Genomic DNA, 27,423 nt, shown 5'->3' with positions numbered 1-27,423 from the left:
CAGTGTTTTTTGTCATCTGTACTTGTTCCCTTTCTCTCTCTCTCCCTTTTTTTTTTTTTTCCTTAAGATTTTAAGTAATTTCTGCGCCCAGTTTGGGCTTGAACTCACAATTCTGAGATCAAGAGTTGCATGGTCTACAGACTGAGTCAACTAGGTGCCCTGTCATTCCCCTTTTCACTGTCCCTGTTACTGTGCTCATTGGTGTCCCACTATGTGCCAGTTCTGAACTATGTGCGAAGGGTACAGTGTGGAACAAGTCTCCCATTGTGTTGGGAAGGGGGGAGACGTCATGTAAGTTTCAGAATGATAATCACCACATGAAGATGAGAAAGGAGTGAGAGAGTTGAGAGCAGAATTTCTCAACCTAGTAACATTTTGGGCAGATAATTCTGTCGTGGGTGCCATCCTGTGTATTTTAGGACATTTAGCTGTATCTCTGTCCTCTACCCACTAGACAACTCCCCCCTCATGACAACCAAAAATGTCCCTAAACATTGCACCCCATGGTGGGGGTGCCATAATCACCCCTATTGGACAACCACTTCGGACATGTTAGGTGTTGCATATTTATTTACTGCTTCATTATTTCCAACTTTTAATAACCTATCCTTTGACATTTTCATTCACAGCCATGGATTGCAAAGACAGACCAGCTTTTCCAGTCAAAAAGTTAATACAAGGTAACTTTCTGGGAAGGTGTTAAATACTATTCCTAATTTTATCCTTCATTGTCTCATCAGTTGTATTTTTAATTTCCTTTGAGCAGAGGTCTTCTGCTGGGGTCCTCAGCAGAAGCCTCAAGGGCTGGGGGGGAGATTAATGGTTGCATCTTCCAATCAGAACCTTGGGAACCCATGTGATTATGTTCTTGTTTTCTTAGGTTCCCAGGAGCACATCTAGTGGTTATTGCCTTTACTAGGGTTTCTCTACTTCAGCATTATTGACATTCTGTAATTTTTTGTCAGGATATGGGGCTGTCCCATATATTTTAGGGTTTAGCAGCATCCCTGGTCACTCACCTAAATCATGATGACCAATAATATCGCCAGACATCCCTGGCAGGGACAGCTGCCCTTGGTTGAACCACCATTGTACAGGAAGATAAATGTGTTCAACTTCTTTTGTGTGAAGAGTGGTTGGTATTTTTACTCTTAGGCTAGATTAGCTAAGTGACTATATAAAAAACTGAGGCTTCTGGTTTTTAAAACTTGGTATCTCGTTCCCCTGTAGCAGCTTTCCTCCTCCTATGATGACTGATAGCAAGTTTGGTGTTGAGGGGAGTCACAGGAAGAGCAACAGTCTCTGAGGGGCAGGGGCAAACTGGAACCCAAGGGCATGAGTGGTTTACAGAAATCCCCATCTGCTGGCCCAACCTCCATCCCAGCAGGTTGACACTTGTTGAGCATTTGGAATATTCAATTATTGATGGGCTGTTGCTCTTCACACTTTCCCTGTAAAGATGGCTTCCTCTCTATGTTTCAGCTCGTCTGCCCTTCAAGCGCCTGAATCTTGTCCCAAAGGAGAAAAGCGAGGACGGGTCGGATGACATGAGGAGCTCTGAGGGCACTCCTGCACAAAGTCAAGTACCTGATGTGGAGACCTCTTTGGATACCTTGGAGAACAACTGTCATTCGGGTTCTGACATAGATGGTAGTCCAAAACTTGTCAATGGGAAGGGTCCCTTAGATAACTTTTTAAGAAGCAGAGTCAAAACCAGTATTGACCAGACCATGGTCATCATTGATTTGACGGAGGACTCAAATGACCAACTGGATGATGTTGTGGCCCACAGTAAACTAAATTCTGCAGCCTCTGCCTCCGAGGAGGCTGTAAGCAGAGTCAGAGAAGAAGCTGGAGGTGACAGGGGGCTGCTGGAGGCCAGTATGGAGGATGAGCTGACGTGTCCTGAAGAGACCCTTTCAGACACTCCGTGCAAAACAGAGAACGAGGGTGCTGGCTCAAGGGGCACAGAGAGGAGTGGAGATGGGCAGAAAGGCTCACCCCCAAGCTGCCGTGTGCTGACGGCTAGTCCAAGAACATGCTCCGAGAAGGACCAGGATGGTTGGAGTGAAGCTGGGGGCATTTTTTTCAAAGGGAAGGTGCCTGTGGTGGTCTTGCAGGATATCCTGGCTGCGAAACCTTCTCAAGCCAAGTCTCCAACGACACCTGCACACCAGGGCATGCCCTCTGAGAGTGAGATGCTGGAGTCTGGCCCTGAAGAAGACTCTGTTCTTAGCCACTCATCCCGGGGTTCTTCCTCTCCTACCAGCTCACCTGAGGGGCAGTCTGCTTCCAAAAAGCAGCACAGCAGTCCCAGGCCCTTCCCCTCCTCCACACCTATCCGCAGAGTAAGTATCTCTGCTGAATGCCAGTGTGGCAGTGCTGACGGGATTCAGCCTCTTGCTCTTCACCTGGGAATACTGTGTCACTCAGGTGTTTGGTGGCTAAGCAGGCCACAAACAATTCTTTTGGTATCAAAAAACCACTAGTGGTGTTCGGTTAAATGTGCATTGTGATGTACCTGTGGCCCTGTTAATCACCAGTGTGTAAAGTGTCTTCTGTGAACTGTCATCTAGGTAGCCATGGTTGTTCACACCTAATGAGTGGTGCTAGTCAACTTAGCACTTTTAATTAGGAACGCTTTGTAAGCAGGCAGCTGTGACCCCTCATGTCAAATGTTAGCTCCCTCCAGTTTTCCTTGCCATTCCAACACAGGCTTGTAAGGGTGTTGATGGTAAAGAGTCAGGCAGCATTGGTGAAGAGACCCCAAGACAGCAGGAGAAATAAAATGGGGATTCTGTAGGCTCGGTTCTTGTCAGCCTAGCCACATATCTGAAAAACTTCACCCCAGAGCAACAAGAATAAAAGGAAAACCTGGCACCATTTTTAAGGATCACAGAAGGATGACTTATGAAATGCCTGTTTCTATTACTGATTTGTGATTAGCACAATGGCAGCAGGGTCTTATGGGTAAAACATAAATTTAGCCAAGAATCCAGAAATGTGTTTAATTAACAGTGTTCTTTGTTTTGGGTATTTTGGTTTTTGTTTTTCTGGGGGTTTTTTTGTAGAATTTTTGTGTACATTGCATTTTTGTTAGGCTCCATGCCCAATGTGGGGCTTAAACTCGACCCGAAGATCAAAAGTTGTATGCTCCACTCACTGAGCCAGCCAGGTAACCCTAGGTTTTTTGGTTTTGGGGTTTTTTTAAATGTAAGATCAGATTCTGTGTTGGATCATTCAATCTGTACTTTATCTGCTTGATTTTACTTTCTGAGATTTGATCTCTAAGGGACTAATTTTTCTAGATGATTCTATGGCTTTTATCTAAGTTTTCGAAGTGTCAAGGGTGGAGCAATCTTTTTTTCTTGGAGATACATTTTTAAACTTCCACCTGAGCCATTATTCAGACTCTTAGAATCAGAGTTGAAGAATCCATTTTTGCCGCCAGCTATCTTTCTTGGTCTGGCCAATTGCTTGAAATTCTTCCCGACTGCTGTTTGTTTGGTTTTTTTTTTAAGATTATTTATTTATTCATAGAGGCACACATAGAGAGAGAGAGAGGCAGAGACACAGGCAGAGGGAGAAGCAGGCTCCATGCAGGGAGCCCGACGTGAGACTCCATCCTGGGTCTCTGGGATCACGCCCTGGACTGAAGGCGGCGCTAAACCACTGAGCTACCCGGGCTGCCTTGCTGTTTCTCTTTTGCCGAAAGCCTCTGTCGTATGACATATTTAAAGCCAGTTAGCCTAGAAAACGGGACATGTGTACATGTGTTTCATTCTTCTTAAGCACTTTTTTATTTTATTTTTTATTTTTTATTTTTTTTATAAAGATTTTATTTATTTATTTATTCATAGAGATACAGGGAGAGAAAGAGAGGCAGAGACACAGGCAGAGGGAGAAGCAGGCTCCAGGCAGAGAGCCTGACGTGGGACTTGATCCTGGGTCTCCAGGATCACGCCCAGGGCTGCAGGCGGCGCTAAACCGCTGCGCCACCGGGGCTGCCCTTAAGCACTTTTTAAAAAAATATTTTATTTATTCATTAGAGACACAAGAGAGAGGCAGAGACATAGGCAGAGGGAGAAGCAGGCTCCCTGCGAGGGGCAGGGTGGGGGGAGCCCTATGCAGGACAGATCCTGGGATTCTGGGATCACGCCCTGAGCCCAAGGCATATGCTCAACTGCTGAGCCACTGAGGTGTCCGTTAAGCACTTCTTTTTTTTTTTTTTTCTTTCTTAAGATTTTACTTATTTATTCATGAGAGACAGAGAGAGAGAGGCAGAGACACAGGCAGAGGGAGAAGCAGGCTCCGTGCAGGGAGCCCGATGTGGGACTCGATCCTAGGTCTCCAGGATCGAGGCAGATGCTCAACCGCTGAGCCACCCGGGCTGCCCCAAGCACTTCATTTTTTAAGTTTGTTTTTATGCTCAGAGCCAAGCCCAAGAATCCTCAGAATTGGGAAGTGACATAGCCATTGTTATGAAACAATTTTTTTTTTAAAGACTTTATTTATTTATTCAGGAGAGACAGAGAGAGGGGGGCAGGCTCCATGAAGGGAGCCTGACGTGTGACTTGATTCCAGGACTCTAGGATCACGCCCTGGGCTGAAGGCAGGCGCTAAACCCCTGAGCCACCCAGGGATCCCCAACAATTTTATTTCTGTCTGCTGGCCCACAGGGCACTCAGGACAGCTGAGCAGGTGAACCGAGTGTAGTCACTTAGATCCTGCATCTGATTTGCCCGGTCTTACTCTGAACACAGGCTTAGAGCTCTGAAATGCTCTAGAAGGCAGTGTTATTACATGGCTTGGCAAATAATTTACACTGAGTGGTGAAGGTTCAGACCACCCCAGAGCCTGTGGCAGAAATCTGCGGCTACCACCCACAGATGGGCTGGTCCATCACAAGAATGGAAGTAAAGCCCCTTGATGGTCATTGACACCAAGTGATCATCAGGTGCCTCTGGGTGCTTTGAGAGTGAGACTCCTTGAGGGAGTGGCTGGAGACAGACCACTTACAGCCACAGGCACAGCCTTTACTTTATGTCCTATCTCCCCCCTCCCCCCCAGCAGGAGTTTCTTGATTTGCTGGTTGGTTTTGTGTTTGGTGTCAACTAACATCTCCTGGGGGGGGAAGGGGAGTCAAGGTTTTCCTGATGCTTAGGAGTTTAGAGAATATTTTTGTTTTTCCACTTTTCCTCCACCTCCTCCTTTCCAAGTTGTAGGTAGAACCTACAACTGGAAGCTTATATGTTGTTTCATGTTACTAAGCAACATGTTTGGTTTTAGTTGGGTCTGTTAGTCCTGGAGTTAGTACCATAAAATCGCCGCTGCATTTGGAATCCCTAGGCATTCTCTGATCCTCTATTTTGTGTGTGTGTGTGTGTGTGTGTGTTTCCCTTCCAAGGAACTTGTTAAATGCAGATCCTGCTGTTTCTTCCCAGGGAGTCTGATCTAGTCCGCCCAAAGAGCTTCATTCAGTTCTATTTTGTTTTTTAAAGTACTCTAGGGGTTCTGGAGAATCTCAGTTTGAAAAAATTATTTAGGAACACCAGTTTTAGATAATTCAGGGTCTTCTGACTGGCCAAACAGTGACTATTTAGCATTAGAGCATTTTACCATTTGGGATAGAAACATTTCGGAGTTTGCTTGCATTTTAGCTGTGTAATTCTGCCTGCCTTATTAGTGATTCAAGATTATTTTTTTTCATAAATGATGATGTTGATGCAGCTGTGTTACTGGAATCTCTGCATCTATACAAATAAACCCAGATCGCTGGAACTTTTCCATGTATAACTGAAATTACACAAGTATTAAGTTCTTCATTTTTTAAAAGATTTTATTTATTTATCCATGAGAGACACAGAGAGAGAGGGGCAGAGACACAGGCAGAGGGAGAAGCAGGCTCCATGCAGGGAGCCTGATGCAGGACTCGATCCCGGGTCTCCAGGATCACACCCTGGGCTGCAGGCGGCGCTAAACCACTGTGCCACCGCTAAACCGCTGTGCCACTGGGGCTGCCCAGTTCTTCATGTTCTAATGGAAGCATGACAATCTCGGACCTCCCAGGAGGTTCTCATTATTTCACATTTCTCTGTGGTGTCTGTGAGAGATCTCTTGGGGAATACACAGTATCATTTTGTTTCTTTATGTGAGCCATGTGTTGTAAATATGTTTCTTTTTCATTTTGGAGTGTCTTCCACTATGGCCTGGGAAGATCTCTTGTCAGCTGCCATGTCCCGTACCTTGCTGTGGAGCTACTGCAGCTTGCAGAATCATTCTCATTGGTGGATGTTTCCATTGTCTTTAATTCTCAGCCTTGACAGAATAACTGTAATGAGCTTTCTGCATGTTTCCTTGGGCTGTTGTTAGATAGCATATCCAGCTCCCAGGTACTCACAGGTTAATCTTGCCTGCTTGCTCTCCATCACGGCTGGAGCAGTTGAGTTCTATCTCTTCCCGGCTGCTATCTCTCCCCTGCCGGTAAGTTTTTAGCTGCTTCTGTTGCCTGCCCACCTCTCCTTACCTCGTTCGCTGCTGCTGCTGAGCTAAGAAACTAGATCTCCTTATACATAAAATCAGACCAAGTGGCTCTGAGAGGATCCTGCGAAATAAAGTGCAAGGATATTCATGCACATAGTTAAATCAATCTTGACGACATGGGATAGGTGATATGTGTATTTTAGCTTCCTTCTGGGGTCTTGGGTCTTGTTTTTGGCAGCTGAGTTCCAGATAGGTAACACATGTGGCCTCTACTTGGCAAGAGTTCCATAAACACTTGTGTCACACATATCAAGAAGATAACATTTCAGACCAGTAAGGCCCACCTGAGTGCCTAGTGAAACAGTAGATCTTAGTTCTGCATGAAATCATAATTGCTCTGGTGGTTGGAGATCATTAGCTGGCTCCTGGGAATCATGTCAATTCTGCTGTACCTGGACTCCCAGCAGGGGAGGCATTGTAAAAGGCACTGATTCTGCATCTGAAATTCACCAAATGTGGGTGAGACTGTGTTTTCCCTTCAAGTGCCCTCGCTTGGGAGTGGCAGTCACATTCGGTACTGTAAGTTTGAATGCAAAGGACAACAACAGATATAGTAACTTGCAGATTCTGCTCTTGAATCCTTTGTGGTGGGGATGAAGTCCAGAGATGTGACAGGCATAGTGGACTTTGGAGAGGCAGATCCTTTTTCTCAAGCCCTTGGTAAAACCGCTTTGGTAACAGACAGGCTTGAGCATCCCCACACAATGTTGGTGGCTTTTGACAAGGTCCTGCGGCATGTGGCTTTCATAAGACTGCTCACCCATGTCCTAAGGGAAGGCTTAATCCAAAAAATTCAGTGTGTCCCAAATAAGAAGGATGTCTTCTTGAATTTATTACCCTTTAAGTTTTATTCTGTAGGAGATCTTAGGCTTTCTCAGATGGAGAAACCCTTGCCACGTAGCTTTTGTCCATATGTCAGAGCATTTTAAGAGAAATGGGCCTTTGATTTTTTCAACACTTCAGTCTTACATTTTGGCTACCTTTCTAAGTCTCAAAGGAGCCTGGAAAGTTCATGCTTTTCCAGTCTGCACTCTCTCCCCACTGATGGTTTAGTTTTCAGAATTTCCTGCTCTGGAGGTAGCTTAGGCTAGTAGTCTGAACTTGTTCATGTTCAGTGTGGTGAGTGAATCCAGCAGTGTGTCTTGGTGAGTCCCTGCAACCCGAGTTCACTTGGCAGAAGGGCAGTAGAGAATGTCGTGCTTTAGGATGCAGGGGTCCTAGACCAGATCACCACCTCTGGCAAGCTGACCTTATTTCCTGAACATTTGCTCCACGTTTCAGAAAGCAGGGAGTACACATTGGTGGCTCATGGGAATCCAGCCAATAGATGTTTTGTTTGATTCACATTGATTTTAGATGTTACCTACAAAATATAAATAAAATTCCCAATATCAGCCCCTCTTAGAAAAATCGGAAGGGGCAGTAGTGCCGGGCACTACTTGCCAGTAAGAGCCCTGTCCTTATTGGACAGGGTGCATCCTCTGTCCTCCATGACAAACCCTTCTCCATGTCACCTGCCTGATGCCAAGGCTGGCTCTCCACTGCCATTTAGGTTTGAGCCTACCCTGTTTCTCCTGTGCTTGGCCCCCTTCATTTTTGTGATCTATCTCCCCAGTCTCCTGTTTGTCCCCAGATGCATGCACGTACATGTTCATTGGCCTTCATGATCCCACTATGACATGTTGGTTTTTTGGTTCTGTTTGGTGGAAACTGGTCACTGGAAAGGTTTTCATTATGCTCTTTTGAAGAAGTTCTTAATCATGCAAGTCCCTTATTCCCCCCTTCCCTTTCTTTACCAAATGAGTGTGCTATGTATTATATGTGCTATAGTGATTGTAACAATTCATGTTTAAAGAGAAATGTCTTTCATTTCAGATAACTAAGAAACTGATCAAAGCTTCTGCAGAGAAGGACAAGCTCAGACTGCAAAGAGTAAGATGTTTCCCCTGAAATAAAAAGTTAACCTATTGTGCTTTTTGCCTTAAGTAGTAAGCAAGGCCCCATGCACCTCCTTTGCCCATTGTCACCTTTCCCCGCTTGTCCTGACCGTGCCTTTGACTCTTGCTTCATATCTCACAACTGTGCCCCGGGACTTGGGGTTGCATCATTTTTGACTTTGCTAAATCACACTAAGTTTTTATGTAGCCTTTTCTAAGCTTCTCCTATTATTATCGTTGTTATTACTACCGTCTTGATAGTTGCTCATCACATTGTAGTTGAAGCTTGCCTCCCAAAGAGCCAGTCCCTTTCCCTGAGTCCCAGACCCCTTCCCATGTGCTCTGTTAGTTTGGTGGCCATGACGCTAGGTGGGTGATTATTATCTAGTTTTGCCTTCTGAGTCTTCACTTCTGTTATCTTGGGGTCACCATGTGTTGCACACTGCAAAGCAGAGGACTTTTTTCTCATTGCCATAAAGAACTGAGAAAGCCAGTGGGCTTCTGCCTCCATGCCAGCTTGTGGGAGGGGTGGTGATGGCACTGGATCTGTGCTCACCCAGTACTTCCTGTGCTATCCGCCTATGAGTCACATTTTATTTTATTTTATTTTATTTTATTTTTATTTATTTTTTTTAAATATTTTATTTATTTATTCATGAGAGACAGAGGCAGAGGGAGAAAGAAGCAGGCTCCATACAGGGAGCCCGACGCGGGACTCGATCCCGGGACTCCAGGATCACGCCCTGGGCTGAAGGCAGATGCTCAACCGCTGAGCCACCCAGGTGTCCCTATGAGTCACATTTTAAAAAAATATATATTTATTTATTTTATTTTATTTGTTTATTCATGAGACACACACAGAGAGAGGCAGAGACACAGGCAGAGGGAGAAGCAGGCTCCCTGTAGGGAGCCCGATGTTGGATTCAATCCTGGGACTCTGGGAGCCAAAGGCAGACGCTCAATGCCTAAGCCACCCAGGCGTCCCTATGAGTCAGGTTTTGATGGCGGTTTTAGAGGTTCTCTTATTCTTGGAATTTCAGAGGTGGGCACATGTGGAGTGGCGATGCATGTGAGGTTCAAGTATGGCTGGTTTCCAGAAGTCTTCTGCCTTCCTATTTAGCAATGGGGACAGATGACTCCTTACCACCTTGCACATTTTCCCCAGACCAGGCACCTTCTTCAAGTATCCATCCATCAGAAGAAAGTGCTTTGTAAGAACATCTCTAACAGGGTGCCTCCGTGGGTTTCGTTAAAGCAGCCAAAAGTTTCTCAGAACAGAGGGTAGGATATTCCCTAGAGACAAGGACATAGCCCTATGCCCAGACGGAAAGTGGAGTTGCCAGGCTCCTGATGTGGGGAAATCCATTTCTTTTCTTTATTTTTTTAAGATTTTACTTATTTATTCATTAGAGACCCACAGAGAAAGAGGCAGAGACACAGGCAGAAGAAGCAGGCTCCCTGCGGGGATCCTGATGCAGGACTCCATCCTGGGGCTCCAGGATCACGCCCTGGGCGGAAGGCAGGCACTCAACCACTGAACCACCCAGGCATCCCATGGGAAATCCATTTCTGATGGAAATAGTCCTTGAAAATTACCTGGTGCTATGGCAGAGGATGAGCCCCCCGTGTCTGGCAGGCGAGCATTTGAGTAGGAACTCAAGCTTATGTAATAACACAGTGCCTCAAGCCATGTACCAGTTGTTGGGAATGACAAACTGATGTAAAGATAAAAGCAAATTCATTTTTCCCCCCTGACAACAGGTTCTAGGTTCCTGTCTCACTCTGATCTTCTATTTCAGAGGAAATAAGATCAACCTTATAATCTGATCTGGTTGGGTAGCGGGATGTGGGAAGAAAAATGCTCTTGCTTTAAAGATACAGAAGCAAAACCTACAGGTGTTTTTGTTTCTTTATTTTACCACGGTTTTAAGATTAGGTAGCCCAGAGCTTCTTATGTCATTGTTTCTCATTAGGTAAAAAGATAAACTCCACCCCATGTTTAAAGATGGTATTTTGAGCGAATCTTATTTTGAATGGCCCTGAGGTCTTGGGACAAATGGCCAGTGGACATCACTGTTCTAGTGGCGGGCAGTGACAGGTGCTACAGGGTGGCCCGTGTGGGAGGGTGCTGGCCAGTGGGGGGGTCCTGGGCGGGCCACCTCTCTGCTCCCTCCAGCTGCCTGTGGGCCCTCCTGGGAGGCACAGGGGCACAGCTGTGGGACCATCTCTTGGCTTCAGGATAAGGAACGTTTAGGCAAGCAGCTCAAGTTACGGGCCGAGAAAGAAGAAAAGGAGAAGCTGAAGGAGGAGGCCAAGCGGGCCAAAGAAGAAGCCAAGAAGAAGAAGGAGGAAGAGAAGGAGCTGAAGGAAAAGGAGAGGCGCGAGAAAAGGGAGAAGGATGAAAAGGAGAAGGCAGAGAAGCAGCGGCTCAAGGAGGAGAGGCGCAAGGAGCGGCAGGAGGCGCTAGAGTGCGTGTGCCCTTGGAAGGTGGGGGTGGGCAGGGAGGTGGTGCGGGGGGGGGGGGGGGGGGGGCAGGGAAGCAGGAGTACCTCCACCCCCTCCCCCCAGCACACAAGCATATCCTCTCCCCACCTCCACCCCCCCACACACACACCACACACACACACACCCCTGCCAGGGACCTATGAGCCACACCTGGGGCTAAAGCCGAATTTCCTGTCTCCCAGGGCAAAGCTGGAGGAGAAGAGGAAAAAAGAAGAGGAAAAACGGTTACGGGAAGAAGAGAAGGTAGACTGTTCTCCCAAACGGCTGCTGGTGTTCCCTCCGTCTGGGGAAGCCAGGTGGCCCCCGCCGAGACTGGCTGCATGTTGATGGGTTTTGAGAGCTCATATCAAAAGAATGCTTTCAGCTTAAAAGTGCTGGGGCTCCTGTTCTAGAGGCCACTGTCCCTCTTCATTTCTTCATGCTCATCTCCTTTTCTGTTGCAGCGCATTAAAGCAGAGAAGGCTGAAATCACGAGGTTTTTTCAGAAGCCAAAGACCCCACAGGCTCCCAAGGTGAGCTTCTGGCTTCCTCTGGCTTGGCTTTCTCTCTCGGTCATGTTCTTCCTTTTGAAAAGTATAAGGGTATTTTCTGACCAGGTAGCTCCCCTTTCATCAAGAGAGGGCCTCTGCTTACAAGGGAGCTTTTATTTCTGGTAGAGTCTGAAGACTCAATATTTTGTTATTTGTTATGTCTTTGAAAAGGCTAAAAGTGGCATGTTTGCTAAAACTGCTAAGCATTAAAAAAATATATATATAAAACTGCTAAGCGTTAAGTTGCTTTATGAACAGTTTTGCATTAGGAGCTATGTGGAAAGGTGTCATCGAAGACCTAGTCCTTACCTTCAGAGAACTGAGGCTCAGGATGGGAGGCAAGATTAAGCATAAGTCAGCAGTCTAGAATGCAGCCCAGGATTCTGCTTCCCTGTCCTGGTGTTTGTCACCCTGTAAGCAGCACCTGCTTCTGGAAACCCCAGACTTCCTTCCCTGCCCCTCGGTGCTCCAGAGGTAACCCATGCAGTGGTGTCACCTAGAGCTTTGACTACATTCACATCCCTCCATATATATTTGTTTATATACATAATGATTCATGAGTTTGTTATGTCCCTATTTTGTTTACATAGCTGTATCTTGGATTCTTGCCATGCTGGCTCATTTGGGTCAGCTTTGTTCTCTCTTGCCACTTAACATTTCGTAGTGTGGATGTTGTCACAGTTTGTATGTCCATTGCAGTATCAATGCCCCATCAGTGGCACGGTGAGTGTCACTGACCCTCCTCTGCATATATGCCTTTCTTTAGGACAGCCACCGGGAAGCGGGCTTGGCCCGCAGTCCAAGGATACACACTCACAGAATCACTAATTGCGTTAGTTCCTATCTGGGCACCCTCCCAGTGGGAAGTGCTAATGTCCATGCTGGGCATCATGGGGAAATATGCTCTTCTCTCCTGCACTAGCACTGAATGGAACATGCTTTCTTTTAACCTCACCAATCTAGTTGGCAAAAAAAAAAAAAAAAAAAATTCTTATTTCATTTTACATTTTTCCTTGATTCCACTTGGACATCTTTTTGTGTGTGTTTGCCATTTTATTTATTTATTTTTTTAAGATTTTATTTATTCACGAGAGATACAGAAGGCGGAGACATAGGCAGAGGGAGAAGCAGACTCCTCAGGAGCCCAATGTGGGACTTGATCCTGGAACTCCAGGATCACACCCTGAGCCAAAGGCAGACGCTCAACCACAGAACCACCCAGGCATCCTGCCACTTTATTTCTTCTCTGTCTTGCCAATTCCTATTTTTTACTTATTTTTCTATAGGATTGGCTTTTCCTCTGAACTCTAGGAGTTATTTTTACAGCCAGGATTTTCTTTTTTATTCATTTATTTGGAGAGGGGGGAAGAGAAAACAGGGAGGAGCAGACTCCCTATTGAGCAAGGCACCTGATACAGGACTCTCTCTCAGGACCCTGGGATCATGACCTGAGCTGAAGGCACATGCTTCACCAACTGAGCCACCCACAGCCAGGATTTTCATTCTTGGTGACACATGCTATAGATACTCCCTTTCAGTCTGCTACTCGCTTTCTAACCTGTTTATTGTGTCTTTTGTCCTTCAGAAATTTTATGAGTTTTTTGTTGGTTTTGTAACATTTTATTTATTTATTCATGAGAAACAGAGAGAGGGAGGCAGAGACACAGGCAGAAGGAGAAGCAGGCTCCATGCAGGGAGCCTGACGTGGGACTCGATCCTGGGTCTCCAGGATCACACCCCAGGCCGAAGGCAGCGCTAAACCGCTGAGCCACCCAGGCTGCCCAAAATTTTATGTTTTAATGTCAACATTTTTAAATTTTTTATGGCAGTGGGCTTGTGGTTACAAAGCCTTGTTTACCCTGTAGCCATTGACGATACATTCTCTTTCTTAGTTTTTTTGTGGTTTTTTTTTTTTACTGTTTGTTCTAGTTCATCTGTTTTTAAAGATTTTAAGTCACCTCTACACCCAACGTGAGGTTCAGACTCACAACCCCAAGATAAAGGGTCGTATGCTCTACCAACTGAGCCAGCCAGTCCCCTTTGTTCCTTTTTTTTTTTTTTTTTTAAGATTTACTTATTTATTCATGATAGAGAGAGAGAAAGAGAGGCAGATACAGGAGGAGGGAGAAGCAGGCTCCATGCCGGGAGCCCGATGTGGGACTCGATCCCGGGACTCCAGGATCGCTCCCTGGGCCAAAGGCAGGTGCCAAACTACTGAGCCACCCAGGGATCCCCCCCGCTTTGTTTTTTTATGTATAGTTTCTTAGCCAGAGTTCCTGGTCATATGGGCTTGGCCCTAACTCTGTTAGGATGGATGCCTGACATCCCAGCACCCGTTTATTAGTGAGGTGGTTCTTGGCTTTGGCTCTGTGTTGGGAATCCCCAGGGAGCTTTACAAAAATAGGGAGCCTGGATCCCATCCCTGGTGTGGGCATTGAGGTTTTCAGCAGCCTCCAGATGTCCTGCTGTGTGGCCATGGTGAAGGCTGTTGCTATAGTGCTCTATCCTCAATGGGGTCGGAGGCTGGCTTTCCTATACTGAGCTTTATAGATCTAGGCTCTCCTCCTGACTCCCCAAGTCCTGCTGTGCTCCCAGCTTTGGGATCCACTGACAGACATGGGAGATGCTGAAGCAACTCTTGATGGGCAAACTAAACCCACCAGAATATGTGGCGGTTAATTCTTAGGGAACAGGCACCGACCTGTCAGGTTCATGTGTCCGTTTTCAGTGTTGAGATGGGCTTGGGTTGTAAGTCATCTTGTCAAGGTTTGGCTTTGGATAAGCGGTCAGTCCCCGGGGTCTCAGTTCCCTCACCTGGGAATTCAGGTTCTATTGCAGCCCACCCCCTTCTTTTTAAAAAGCCATGTTTTTTGAGGTATAATTTACGTAAAATTCTCTCGTTTGCTGAGTTCTGATAATGGACTCCACAGCACCCCCGTGCTCCACCATCCCATACTCAAGGTCTAGAGTATTTCTGGCACCTCACTTGGCTCCCTGTAGTTTTGCCTTTTCCAGAAACTAGTATAAATGACATCACGGAGGGTGTAGCCTTTTGTGTGTCTCCTGAGACTTAGCAACCTGGATGAATGTGAAAAGCAATGTGCACATGCCATTGTGTCCAGCATCTCACACCCTCATGGCTGCTGAGTGGTGGGCATCCCCTCTCATAAGCATGCTATCACATCCTCTTCTCCATTTCAGACCCTGGCTGGCTCTTGTGGGAAGTTTGCCCCTTTTGAAATTAAAGAGCACATGGTTCTCGCCCCTCGGTTTCGGACTGTCTTTGACCAAGACCTCTGTGATCAGTTGGACCAGCTCCTCCAGCAACAGAGTGGCGAATTCTCCTTCCTGAAAGATCTGAAAGGCCGTCAGCCCCTCAGGTCCGGACCCACCGTGGTTTCAAATCGAAACACGAATATTTATAACAGGTTAGTGGGTGGGGAGACAGCCTTTTGCCTGTTGGTGAAATCAGAGCGCAGTTGGAAAGTCCTGGAGGGCCCAAGGCAGAGTTCTGGGTTTAGGCCCGCTGCTGGCTCATCGTGGCCAAGGGCTAGTTGTCTTCCATCCTGGACCTAAGGCCTGAACCTTCAGACCTTGCTTTTTTGGCCTCCCCTGAGCTTCTGAAGTCTCATGTGCAGTGGCTTTGCCAAAAGCCACTGCTATGGAGTGCAGACTGCTTGGCTTGGCCTCCTGGTCTCTCAGAGGGGGGATCTTATTTCCATGCTGGCCTCCTGGGAAGGACATTTCACCGTTCTCTTTGATCTGCTTACTCTCCACGACCCCACTTCTGTAAATGCTGTGAGCCAGCAACTTGGCAGTTTTGTTTCTCCTTCCTCCTTGCTCTGTGTCCCTGGAATAAATGTCCCTTAGCTTTCTTGGGAGCAGGTGGTTGGTTACCCATCATGGTAAAATGTTGATAGCCTATTTTCTTGGGAAGCCTGGGTGGTCAGCGGGTGGGTTGTAGAACAGGCACATTATTGGGTTTCCTCCTCAGTGATGTGGTGATCGTGGAGAGCGGCAAGGTCGAGGGTGTTCCTGAGAGGAAGAAGTTTGGCAGGATGAAGCTCCTACAGTTTTCTGAGAATCATCGACCAGCGTACTGGGGAACGTGGAATAAGAAGACAACCGTCATCCATCCGAGGGACCCCTGGGCCCAAGACAGGGTGAGCAAGTGGTCCAGCCTCACCTGCCTTTCTACATTTCCTTCTCATTTTGCCTTTTTTGCACTGGTCTCCTGGATTTCATAAGCATTGTAGCTTTTCTGCTCTGCCACCCCTGAAAGACAACCATGACGCCCTGCGTCCTTGTTTTCTCAGAAGCTCCTGGACTATGAGGTGGACAGTGACGAGGAGTGGGAAGAGGAGGAGCCGGGCGAGTCCCTGTCCCACAGTGAGGGGGTAAGCACACACCTGCACCTGTGGTTTCCCCCAGAAGGCCAAGGCAGGCCCTAGGTTGAGTTCACTCACAGCCAGCCTTCGAGCCGCAGTGTCATCTGAAATTTCAGCCAGATCTCAGGGCTACCTGGGAGGCTCAGTTGGTTGAGGGTCCAACTCTTGATTTTGGCTCAAGGTTGTGAGATGGAGTCCCATGGCAGACTCTGCACTGAGTTCAGAGTCTGCTTGAGATTCTCCCTCTGCCCCTCCCTCTCCTCTCCCACTCTTTCTCTCAAATAAATAAATAAATATTTTTTTTGAAAAAATAAGTTAAGAAAAACTAGGTTTTCAACTTCTCTTGAAAAGCCTATTTGGTGACACTAACCCACTTGGCAGTGGGACCAAGCAGCATCTACCCTGTTAAGTGGGGCATGCTTGCCTGTGTTCCCATGACCCGACTCCCATGTCAGTGTCAAATAATGGGATTCATCTATGGGATTTCTCCCAACCCTTGAGGTGTCCATAAGAATGATGCCCAAGGCAGTAGATGGCTTTTCATTCCTTAGATGTTTGCAGGTTAACCTTTTTTTTCTTTTGCAGGTTAACTTTTTTTTTTTTTTTTTTTTTTAAGATTTTATTTATTCACGAGACAGAGAGGCAGAGACATAGGCAGAGGGAGAAGCAGGACCCATGCAGGGAGCCCGTTGTAGGACTCGATCCTGGGCCTGAGCCAAAGGCGGCGCTAAACCGCTGAGCCATCCAGGGATTCCCCACAGGTTAACATTTTAAATGAGACATATTTTGTCTGTTGGCTATGTATTATGAACTTTTTTTTTTTTTTTTGAGGATGATGATGATGAAGTAGGAGAGGATGAAGATGAGGATGATGGTTTTTTCGTGCCCCATGGGTACCTGTCTGAGGACGAGGGAGTAACTGAGGTGAGGCATGAGCTTGGAGGTGACTGTCCCTGAGAGAGCTCGGCCGGACTGAGCTTAGTGGCTGCTAGCCTGTTTGCGACCCCAACAAGTAGTCATCTATGGGGTTGTAGGGACCTGGGCTTAAGTTTTACTGGGGAGGGTAGTGGGATCTGCAGAGGTAGGAGAGACTCCCGGGGTGGTGACCGCGTGAGCAGAAGGCTGAGTCAGAGAGGCTGGGAGGTGTGTGGGTCAGACTGCTAAACCCCCTTTTCCTTTTATGGTTTCTTAGTTGAGGCATGATGAAAGTATAAGAAAACATACAGATCTTAATTATTGAGCACAGCAAGTTTTAATGATTGACATTTGTAAATCTGTCACCAAAAGTAAAATCTAGAACTTCCCATCTCTCCAGATGGTTCCCCCATGTCCCTTTGAGGCATCCCCCTACCCTTGCCACCAACATTCTAGACAGACTCAGCCAGATGGTGAAACTTTCAATAGGCTGGTTTTAGGGTTCGGACAGCTTTTCAGGTCGCAGTGCTTGGGTGGTGGAGAAATGTTGGAAGTATGACTGGGGGAATGGTTTTGTCTCTCCAAATCAGATGCAGGGGGAGGGATACCTCATATGTGTGTCTGTGGAGCCCATGAGTCTTCTGTCTTTGAGAGCGGTATTGGAGCGTGGGAGGGGCCTAGCCCTGAGGGTGAACTGGGCGTGGGATTTGGGGTTGCTGATTGCATGACCCTGGCATCACACCCTCCCCAGAAAATCCAGAGTGGCCTTGAGTGGCTTACTGGTGAGGTTAAGGGAGTACCTGAGACTGCCAGTCATGGCCAGAGAGGACGGTGCATCCTGAACAAACAGCACAGGGCATAAGTGCCTGTCTCCATGGAGTCTAGGAAAACACTGCTGTTTCCCAGATGGTAATGCTAGGAAGAGGGGTGCAGAATACAATGGGAGCTCTGATACGTGCAGGGTGCAGCAGCCCTGATGGTGGATGAGCAAGCTCTTTCCTCTTGGTGTCTGGGAGGCGGGAGGCGAGAGCACAGGGGCCTGGGCACCCTGAGTAAGCATTGCTCTCCAACCTGCAAGGAGTGTGCTGACCCAGAGAACCACAAGGTTCGCCAGAAACTGAAGGCCAAAGAGTGGGACGAGTTTTTGGCTAAGGGGAAGAGGTTCCGTGTGCTGCAGCCTGTGAAGATCGGCTGCATCTGGGCGGCTAATAAGGATGGTGGTGCCGACCTGAAGGTGCTGCAGCAGTTCACGGCGTGCCTTCTGGAGACAGTCCCCTCCGAGGAGGAGCAGACACCCAAGGCCTCCAAACACGAGAAGAGAGACCAGCAGAGTGAGTGTCCGTGCTTGGTGGGAATGGGAGGGGACCAGGCTTCTAGCTGTCCTAGGCCCAGGGAGACTTTATTAGGTGACTGGATCAAAACTTAGAAGTCCTGGGATCCCTGGGTGGCGCAGCGGTTTGGCGCCTGCCTTTGGCCCAGGGCGCGATCCTGAAGACCCAGGATCGAATCCCACGTCGGGCTCCCGGTGCATGGAGCCTGCTTCTCCCTCTGCCTGTGTCTGCCTCTCTCTCTCTCTGTGTGTGACTATCATAAATAAAAATAAAAATTAAAAAAAAAAAAACAAAAACAAAAACTTAGAAGTCCTGTGAACAAACAACAAAAGCCAGTGCCTGCTGAGCACATCTGTTCGTTCTTCACTACAACAGCAGTCTGGGTACTCCTTTACTTAACACGCTTCCCCAGAGTGCCTGGCCCGCCCGAGGTCACACACATCGCTAAGGACTGTGCCTCCTTGCTCTTCAAAGCCGGAGAGGCCCAGTGGCTCAGAAGGAGAGTGTGGTGATCCCGACTAGGGAGAAATAAACACACACCGTAAGGCGTGCTAGTTTATCCAGAGAAATCCCGCCTGGAGAAGGTTGGGCTTCCTGGCCTCCTGCAGCCACCCCAAAGCTGACCACGTCTCTGACCTTGGTGACAGACCAGGGAGCCTTGTGCAATGTTTGCTCTGTCTCTCTCTGTGTCTTCCCCGCCAGTCTTGGCCCAGCTGCTCCCACTGCTGCACGGGAATGTGAACGGAAGCAAAGTGATCATCCGAGAGTTCCAGGAGTGCTGCCGCCGGGGGCTGCTCGGCAAGGACACAGGCAGTCCTGACAGCAGCTCTGCCAGCCCGGCCAGCCCCGGCTCTTCCCGCCCACAGACCCCCACCACCAGCGAGGACGCCACTGTTCCCTCCAAGGCCAGGCTCAAGCGGATAATTTCTGAGAACTCAGTATATGAGAAGAGGCCTGATTTCAGGATGTGCTGGTACGTCCACCCCCAGGTGCTGAAGAGCTTTGATCAGGAGCACCTGCCTGTGCCGTGCCAGTGGAGTTACATCACCATGGTGCCCTCGGCCACCAGGGAGGACAGTGGCAGCGTCCCCGCCACAGGACCCAGCCAGGGGACGCCCGTCTCGCTGAAGCGGAAGTCAGCGGGCAGCATGTGCATCACGCAGTTCATGAAGAAGCGCAGGCACGACGGGCAGGTGAGGGGTGGGGTGGGGTGGGGGCGGCTCCCCCACAGGGGCTTATTTTAAACTTCAATAAAGTTTATATTTTTTAGAGCAGTTTTAGATTCATAGCAAAAGTGAGCAGAAAGTGTAGCAATTTCCCACGTTTGCCCAGCCCCTGCGTGCACGGCTTCCCCCTCTATCAACACGGCCCCAGAGCTGTGTGTTTATCATAATCCACCTGTCATTGCACCCAGAGTCCCCAGTTGATGGTCGGGGTCACCCTTGGTGCTCTACGTTCTATGGGTTCAGACGACTGTGTGATGCCGTGTGTCCACCCCTGTGGCTCCTACAGAGCTTCACTGACTTACATATCCCCTGTGCTCTTTGTCCTCGCCTCGTCCCTCCCTCCAGACTCATCCACTTACTGTCTCTGTGGTTCTGTCTTTGCCAGACTTGCAACCACATGGCATGTGGCCTTCTCAGGCTGGCTTCTCTCACTCAGGGATTGCCTGGAAGGTTCTCCATGTCTTTGCCTGGCCTGGTGGCTCATTTCTTTTCAGCCCCTACCAGTGTCCCGTGTAGTTACTTTTTACATTTTTTTTTATGTTTTTGTTTAGTTCACTTACCCTAGTGATGTAGCATTTATGCTACACCAGGGCCTCTGCTAGACCTTGTATGCACAGTGACAAGCAGAACCCATCTAACAGGAGCACAGACAGGAAGTTGTCACACAAACAGCTGCCTAATCACAGATGGGCCGCGCTCACGGGAGCAAGTGCAAGGAGCGGGGCATCGGGGCCTGGGGGTGACTGTGCTGTGCAGTCTCCAGTGCCGGCTGCGTGCTCAGAGGGGCGGGGGCCCCCAGCCACAGCCTTCGCTGATGTTGGTATATATATATATATTTTTTTTTTTTTTCTCACTGGGATAGAATTACGATGAGTTTCTTTTCTTTCACGCGTCGCTTCTTACTGGAAACCTATTTTGCATAGTGAGCCCTGGGTCGTGTTAGGCATCTTGCGGACTTACAGACTTTGAGAGACTGGATTTTATGAGGAGATTGAGATGAAGGCGTCTTTTAAGAGCTGGTTCTCCGGCTATGTCCAGTGCCCTCTTTTTGGTGGTGGGGGGGGGGAACTATGGCTTGGGGAGCTGCATAAGCTACATCCCGGAGGCTGGGTGGTGACGCCCTCTCGCCCCCCAGCTCCTGCTCGCTGCTTCTGTGACATGAGTCCCCATTCAGCTTAGAAAATAAAGTGGCTGTCAGAACAGGGAGGCAGAGAAATTGCTCCTGGAATGAGGCCCGGCCTTTTCCCTGCTGCCCACATGTGGATGATTCTTTGGATACGTTGTAAACATGCCTCTTAAACTGTGACTGTCCCTGGCCTGAGTACACGGCCGGGTACAGGGCTCCAGCCCGCCTGTGGACACAGCTTGTACCTTGCCTCATGGGGAGCCTCCTGGGTGAGGAGTTGGGGCCTCAGACGGGCACATACTAATTTCCCTGAGCCTCAGCCCAGGTGACGGGCTGTGTTAGATCTCTTAGGCGCTCAAGCTGCGTTTGAGTGGGAGAACCTTTCCATGGGCCGTATTATTGTTACCCCAACAGTCTTAGAGGGACCCCGAGTGTGGCCGTCTCCAGTTGAAACCAGCGGTGGGAACCCCAGCTTGAAAATAGCTGAGCTGAAAAGCAACCTGGTTTGTCCCTTTACGTGTGCAGCACATGCAGGCATCTGCAGGCATCTGCCCCGCAGCCCTCTCTTGGGACCCCGCTGTGTCTGTGGCTGTGGAGTCCCACATGTTCTCATGTGACAGTCATGGCTGCATCTTGAGCTCCACCGCGGCTCCCCCCTACCCCTGGGGTGGTCCTCTCTTGTGTTCCTGCCTGACCTGTGCTTGCATGGAGGACAGTGGTTTTAGCCACTATTACATGTTTCTTCAAATGCCGTGTACTGTGCTGGGTGCTTTATGTGAGTCTGTACATTTTGTTGGTAAGATGTTTTGTTATCTTGCAGAGCCGCCAGAAAAGAAAAAACTCCCAGTTAAACTAGCCTGGTGACAGTGCCTGCCCAGGTGACAGGTGGATGCATGAGAAAGTGTGTGTCTGGGGATCTGTGAAATAGGTTTCATCTGACGATACACGCCTGAATAGCCCTGTGCTCCCTCTGCACACCCGTGGGGCCTTGGGGAGGCTTAGCAGTGTTGGGGGCTCCTCGGAGGGCCACACAGCAAGCAACCATGCTGTAGGCAACCCCGTGGGGCTTACCTGCTGTACCCGGCATTTTAAAACACTCTGGGCAGAAGGACCACCCAGAGAGTGGGCATGCTGGACCTGGTGATTCTATTTCAGTAGGTCTGAGTGAGGAACCCGAAGTCTGCGTTTTATTTTACTTTATTTTTAAAAGTTTATTTTAGAGAATGAGAGCACAAGCTGGGTAAGGGGCAGAGGAAGAGGAGAATTTCCAGCAGACTCCCTGCTGAGCACAGAGCCAGACACGGAGCTCCATCCCAGGACCCTGAGATCACAACCTGAGCTGAAGGCAGACGTTTTGCCAAATGAACCACCCAGGCACCCCTGACGTCTGCATCATAAAAGCCCCTCAGAGGGGAGCCTGGGTGGCCCAATCGGTTAGGCGTCCAGCTCAGGTCGTGATCTCGGGGTTTGTGAGGTTGAGCCCTCCCATCAGGCTCTGCACTTAGAGGGGAGTCTGCTGGAGATTCTCCTTTCCCACTTCCTCTGTCCCTCCGCTTGCTTGTTCACAAACATGAGCATTCTTTCTCTCTAAAATAAAGGTTTAAAAATAATAACAGAAGCCCTTTAGGAAATCTCATGTAATGGGCCCAGGCTGCAGCGGGGCGGGGGTGGGGTGGGTAATACAGTGTGTGCCTTGCAAGGAGGGAAGCCCTGAGACTGTCTTCTGGGGATGTTCAGTTAGTGTCGTTCCTGCTCTGCATAGTGGTCCCTGGTGTTGGGCCGCTGGTAAGAGGCCCTGACATCACAGCTTCAACACATGGGGGTTTGTCTCAGCAACAAGGGGTCCTGAGCTGCCATGACAGGCGCCCCCCGTGTCCCACTCCCTCCTTGGTGTGTGGCCTTTGTCATCGTGGTCACAAATGGCTGTCGCACCTCCAACCAGCAGGATCAAGGCAGCAGAGACTTTCTATTTAGCTGTAAAGGGAAACCCTCCCCAGCAGTCTTCCACCTGAGTCTGGCCAGAATCCATTGGCACAGCCTCCCCGGCTACAGGAGAGGCTGGGTAATGAGACTGGCCAGCAGCCATGCACAAAATTCCAGGTCTGTTTTAGAAGGATGAGGTGGGAGAATGGCTTTGGGGCATGCATGAAGCAGGGCTCCCCCCACTGCACAGCACCCATAGAAAAGCAGAAGACACAGGTAAACTTCTAGAAGGTAAGATTGGCGGCCCGGGAGCGTATGGAGTGCTTCCACTTGTGTTTCAGCAAAGCCGCGACTCAATGCTTCTGTACCCCTGGGGGTACATATAAAAGTGCACGGATATTTTAAATATTTTTTATTTATTCATGAGAGACAGAGAGAGAGAGGCAGAGACACAGGCAGAGGGAGAAGCAGGCTCCATGCAGGGAGCCCGACGTGGGACTCGATCCCGGGTCTCCAGGATCAGGCCCTGGGCTGAAGGCAGGCGCTAAACCGCTGAGCCACCCGGGCTGCCCCTGCACAGATATTTTAGATTGGGTTGGGCTTTTTTAATTTGTGGGAATTTAAATTTTTCTCCAAATTTTTATTTAAATTCTGTTTTTTTGTGGGGGGGTTTTTGTTTGTTTGTTTGTTTGTTTTTTTTTTTTTTGGTGGGAATTTTAAAATCTTTTTGAACTCACAGTAGTCCCAACACTCCGTGTGTTCACAAGGTGTTACGATCAGTAAGATAAACAGGGCTGCGGCGTGGCACCAGTTCAGCTGCCAGAAGTCTCGTGTGGCCCAGGGTGACTCAGGCTCTGGGCCTCAATTTTCTAAGATGGGGAGAGCCCAATTTTCCCTTTAGGTCAAAAACCAACTGGGATCAAAATGACCCTGAAGAGGTGTCACGGAATTAATTTCTTTATCGTGACTAAACGCCGTTGGCCCCTGCTGGCAGTAGTGGCAGCCGAGGGGCACTCAGGATGTCCCCTGGACTCCCGGTGGGGGCTGAGTGCCTGTCCTGTGCCTGGAGGGCTGCGGATGAGGACTGCAGGGAAAGCCTTGTTCCTCTGCACGTGCGTGTCCTGTCTGCAGGGCCCATGAGCGGGGAGAGCTGAGTACATCTGGTCTGTTCCTTTTCCTTGACAGACACAACCAAGTACCTCCCGATCAGCAGAGTTGAGAGCCGGGCTGTGTTCTTAGCCAGTGGATTCTTTTGAAACAGGAGGTTGGAAGGTGCCCTTGGCATCCTGCCTGTGACAGCGCTGCTTGCTCTGGGGACCGTGGTTGGGTCCGTGGGGCTGCGCCAGGGCAGCGGTCTGCACATCGGAGGGTCCTGTGCTGTCCCCCGTTTTCCAGGAAAATGCAGGTTTCTGTAGCAGAGGGATTGGTTCCAGGAGTGTTTTTGAGAAATAGCCCTCCTTTTGAATAAGCCCATCTCTGCCTCTGTCAGCTCTTCGTTCAGTTACAGAGCAGGGGTGCTTGTAGGGGTGGTCGGGGTTTAACACTGGTCCTCCTTTCCACGCTTTCTGACCCCTCTGCTGAAAGCCAGCAAAAGCGGCTCAGCAAAGTCGGTGGAAATTCTGCGCTCAGTGGAGGCCCCGCCTGCCCTCGGCCCGCGGTGGCTCAGGGGGTGTCGTCCCAGGCCAAAGTGGTCTAAGCAGGAGAGTTGTTGGGCGCCGGGCGGAGGGACTGAGCCCCTGGGCAGAGAAGGAGACGCTGGTGGGCTGAGCTCTCTGCCGTTTATTTCAAGAGAAAGTGGGTCCTTTATCACTGTCTCTTTCAGACCAAACCAGAAACCCAGATTGCTGATTCAGGAACAGTTGGCAAATCATTTTTGTAATGTAAATACGGCTGGTGGTCATTTTCAGAGATCTGAATGAGGCCCTTTGAGGGAACCTTCTCTCCCCGCACAGGGCTCCTTTGCTCACCGGCTCTCAAGCAGTCACCTTAAACTTGTCGGAACGGGTAGCGGTGGTGCGGGGCCCCGGCGGCCCGTCTGCTGCTGCTCATGGCCGGTGCACCCTTGTCTGTCCAGGTTGGAGCTGGGGACCTGGATGGCTTCCAGGCAGACACGGAGGAGGAGGAAGAGGAGGACGGCGACTCTGTGATCCTGGACATCTCGGATGTTGGGGGTGAGAAGGGCCCCCACACTCCTCTTTCACCAGCCTGGCAGGAAAGGAAGAATGCACGCCCTCTCATTCCCATACACCACCTGTCTGTAAACTGAGGGGCTGAGTCAAGAGACCTCAGGAGGCGCTGTGCGGGCTGGCCGGGTGTAGGCAGGGGGATCTGGTCCAGGGTCTGCAAGATCTGACTTGTCTGAAAGCTGCCGTGTGCACCCCAGGATGACTGCGGTAGCCATAGCAGAAATAGGTATGGTAACGCCGGCAGCTGGGCGCTGACCACAGCGTGGCGCCGTTCCGGAGGCCTCCCAGAGACCCCGCAGGGCTGCACCTGCAGTGCCAACCCATGGGCTGAGTCCTGGGAGGGGAGCGGTACAATCCTGGAGTGGCCTCGACTGTAGATGGGCCTCAGGGAGACCTGAAGGAGGGGGAGGGAAGCGGAGTGGGTGGTGAGGGGGGCCAGCATTTGGCTCTTCCCAAGTGAGCTCAGGAGGGGACAGGGTCTGAGGGCCGGGAGCAAGTAGCTGTCGGAAGGGGGAGATGTGGGGGCAGGGACTCAGGCCCCTACCAGGTCTGGGGGTGCAGCCAGCTAAAGCCCCCTCCCTCTCTTACCTTGCAGAGGCCCAGGCCCCATGTGGAACCACTTCTGGAGCTGGGGGGTCCGTGGGAATGGACACCAGTGAGAGCCCCCTGCCTGCCAGCTCGCTCGGCCCCTGCTGAGTGCCCCGCTGTCCCGGTGTATGTATGTAGAATGGTTAGGGCATTCACAAACGCCTCTTGGATACTTGAAAGTCCTATGAGTCCTGTGTAAAGAGCACTTTGTCCTGCTTCGCAGACCTCCCTGGAGGTCTGGAAAGTTTTATATAGGATGTTTGATTTGTTCCTTTTAATACTTGTAAAAATTTCCCCCCCCAAAGCTGCATATTAATCTTCCTTTTAATAAAGCATTATTGCGATGTGAGGACCTGTGCGGGGACAGCCCGGTTGCGCCTGCGGGCCCCCAAGCAGGTGCTCTGATGATATGCTTGTAAATGAGTTGGAGCCCCCTGCGGCTCTAGACCTGATGTGGGTGTGTATAAACTTACTGTCCAGCCCTGACCCGGTGCATCTGTTGTCTTTTCTAATGTCGTTTCTTGAGAGTGGGTACGTTCCGTCACCTGGGGCCGGGCCCCCGCTCTGTGCTGTGCTGGTGGGTGTGCACCCCCCACCCCGTGCGTGGTCTGTCCTTGTAGAAAGGGTTACCCCTTGCAAAAGCACCATCCCAGCCCTTTGCTGTGAAATCCTCAACCGCTATGCTGTCCTCGTTCCAGGTGCAGCTTCCAGAAAGTGCTTCTGCTGGTCTGTCCCTCCTGCCCACCTGTTAGGGAACTATGGCTTCGGACTGACGTCTGGCTTGGGCCACACCTGTGCCTGGAGCAGCCCTGTGTTGGGGCTGTGATAGGCCCCGCAGTAGAAGCCTGGAGCGGGGGGGCGGGGTGGTGGTGGCAGGTTTTGGTAGAGCTCCTGGACTCCTGGCCGCTCTGTCGAGTTCTGTTCCTGCTGCCCCCGCGGGAAAGGGGACCTGCCATGTCAGTGTTCAGCATCCACCGGATTCAACCGAGACAGGGGGAGCCACCCCACCCTCAGGACACTGGAAGGCCAGGACCCTGATCCTCCTCCAAGGGCTCCATGCCTCCCACCCCGCTGGGTGAGGGCTCTGGCCAGGCTCCCTGCTGGAGTCCCTGAGTGCAGGGACTACCCCAGTCAAGTCACCTGAAACTCGTTTGAGTTGGCCACCTGACAACTTGAAGTCAATTCCAAGTCACCGGTGGGGAGGAGAGCGAGGAGGGGGCAGCAGAGCTGTGGGGAAGCTAAGGCACATGCAGGGGCTACTTGCCGGCCAGGGGCCTACGGGGCATTTTTGGTTTGGAAATCACATTGGGCCTCAAAGCTTCAAGTCTGTCCATCACCGAGCTGGTGGCGGCCAGAGAAGCAGCCACCACAGGCCTCTGTGCAAGGAGGAGAGCGTCTGGAAGGGGCTGGGGCGGGGGCCAGGGCCAGCTTGGAGTGGGGGATGGTCTAGGTGAGCAGTTAGCTCCCCTTGGGGCGTGACCAGGGGCAGCGCCTCCTGTGCTCCAGACTCCGCTTCCCTGCCTACTCGTTTCCTGTGGCTGCTGGAACACATCACCACTTAACTTGGCTTGAAGCTAAACTTGTTTTTACGGTTCTGGGAGTGAAAAGTTGACATGAGGCTCACAGGTTAGAAGCCGGGGGGCAGGGGCGGGGGCCTGGGTGGCTCAGCCATTGAGCGGCTGCCTGTGGCCCAGGGCGTGACCCCCGGGGTCCTGGGATCGAGTCCCACATCAAGCTCCCTGCATGGACTGCATGGAGCCGGCTTCTCCCTCTGCCTCTCTCTCATAAATCAATAAAATCTTTAAAAAAAAAAAAAAAAAAAAAAACCAGAGTGGGGTGCCTCGGAGGTTCTGCTAAGCGTTGCCTCAGGCTCAGCTCAGGCCCTGGAACTGAGCTCCCGTGGGGCTCCCTGCTCAGTGGGGAGTCTGCTCCCTCTGCCTCTCCGCAGCCTGTGCTCTCATACTCTCAGATAAATCTTTAAAAAAACAAAACCAAACCAAACCAGTGCGGGCAGGACCAGTTCCCTCTAGGAGCCCTGGGGGACAGCCACGGGCCTGCCTCTTACAACTGCCGGTGGCCGGGAGGCCTTGCAGCCCCTCTACCTCACATCTGCTTGGTGTCTTCCATCTCCTCTGCCTCCTTCCCCTCCTTCCAGATGCTAGGACCCCGTGGTGACGTCAATCACACGCACAGCTCCTTTACAGTCACATAGTTGCCACCACAGG

General features: G+C 50.0%; 1 protein-coding gene across 4 annotated transcripts in view; it reads left to right on the top strand.

The window, feature by feature from the left end:
- CHAF1A (chromatin assembly factor 1 subunit A) overlaps positions 1-25,684 on the top strand; it is a 28,066-nt gene extending 2,382 nt beyond the window's left edge. For 2 of the 4 annotated variants that reach the window (XM_038567735.1, XM_038567738.1), the window contains exons 2-15: positions 630-680; positions 1,483-2,348; positions 8,419-8,475; positions 10,719-10,948; positions 11,168-11,228; positions 11,429-11,497; positions 14,717-14,943; positions 15,510-15,678; positions 15,832-15,912; positions 16,735-16,827; positions 17,897-18,149; positions 18,852-19,342; positions 24,499-24,595; positions 25,206-25,684. In XM_038567735.1, the coding sequence (XP_038423663.1) occupies positions 630-680; positions 1,483-2,348; positions 8,419-8,475; positions 10,719-10,948; positions 11,168-11,228; positions 11,429-11,497; positions 14,717-14,943; positions 15,510-15,678; positions 15,832-15,912; positions 16,735-16,827; positions 17,897-18,149; positions 18,852-19,342; positions 24,499-24,595; positions 25,206-25,306 (2,846 nt within the window). In that variant the 3' untranslated portion in view covers positions 25,307-25,684. The remainder of the gene's footprint in view (positions 1-629; positions 681-1,482; positions 2,349-8,418; positions 8,476-10,718; positions 10,949-11,167; positions 11,229-11,428; positions 11,498-14,716; positions 14,944-15,509; positions 15,679-15,831; positions 15,913-16,734; positions 16,828-17,896; positions 18,150-18,851; positions 19,343-24,498; positions 24,596-25,205) is intronic. The other 2 variants (XM_038567736.1, XM_038567737.1) reach the window with 2 other exon arrangements.
- Positions 25,685-27,423: the final 1,739 nt, after the last annotated feature.

Source organism: Canis lupus, chromosome 20 (assembly GCF_011100685.1).
Source record: "Canis lupus familiaris isolate Mischka breed German Shepherd chromosome 20, alternate assembly UU_Cfam_GSD_1.0, whole genome shotgun sequence".
NCBI classification, from domain to species: Eukaryota; Metazoa; Chordata; class Mammalia; order Carnivora; family Canidae; genus Canis; species Canis lupus.
Note: the sequence above shows the minus strand (reverse complement) of the source record. Positions and strands in the feature narration are given on the sequence as shown.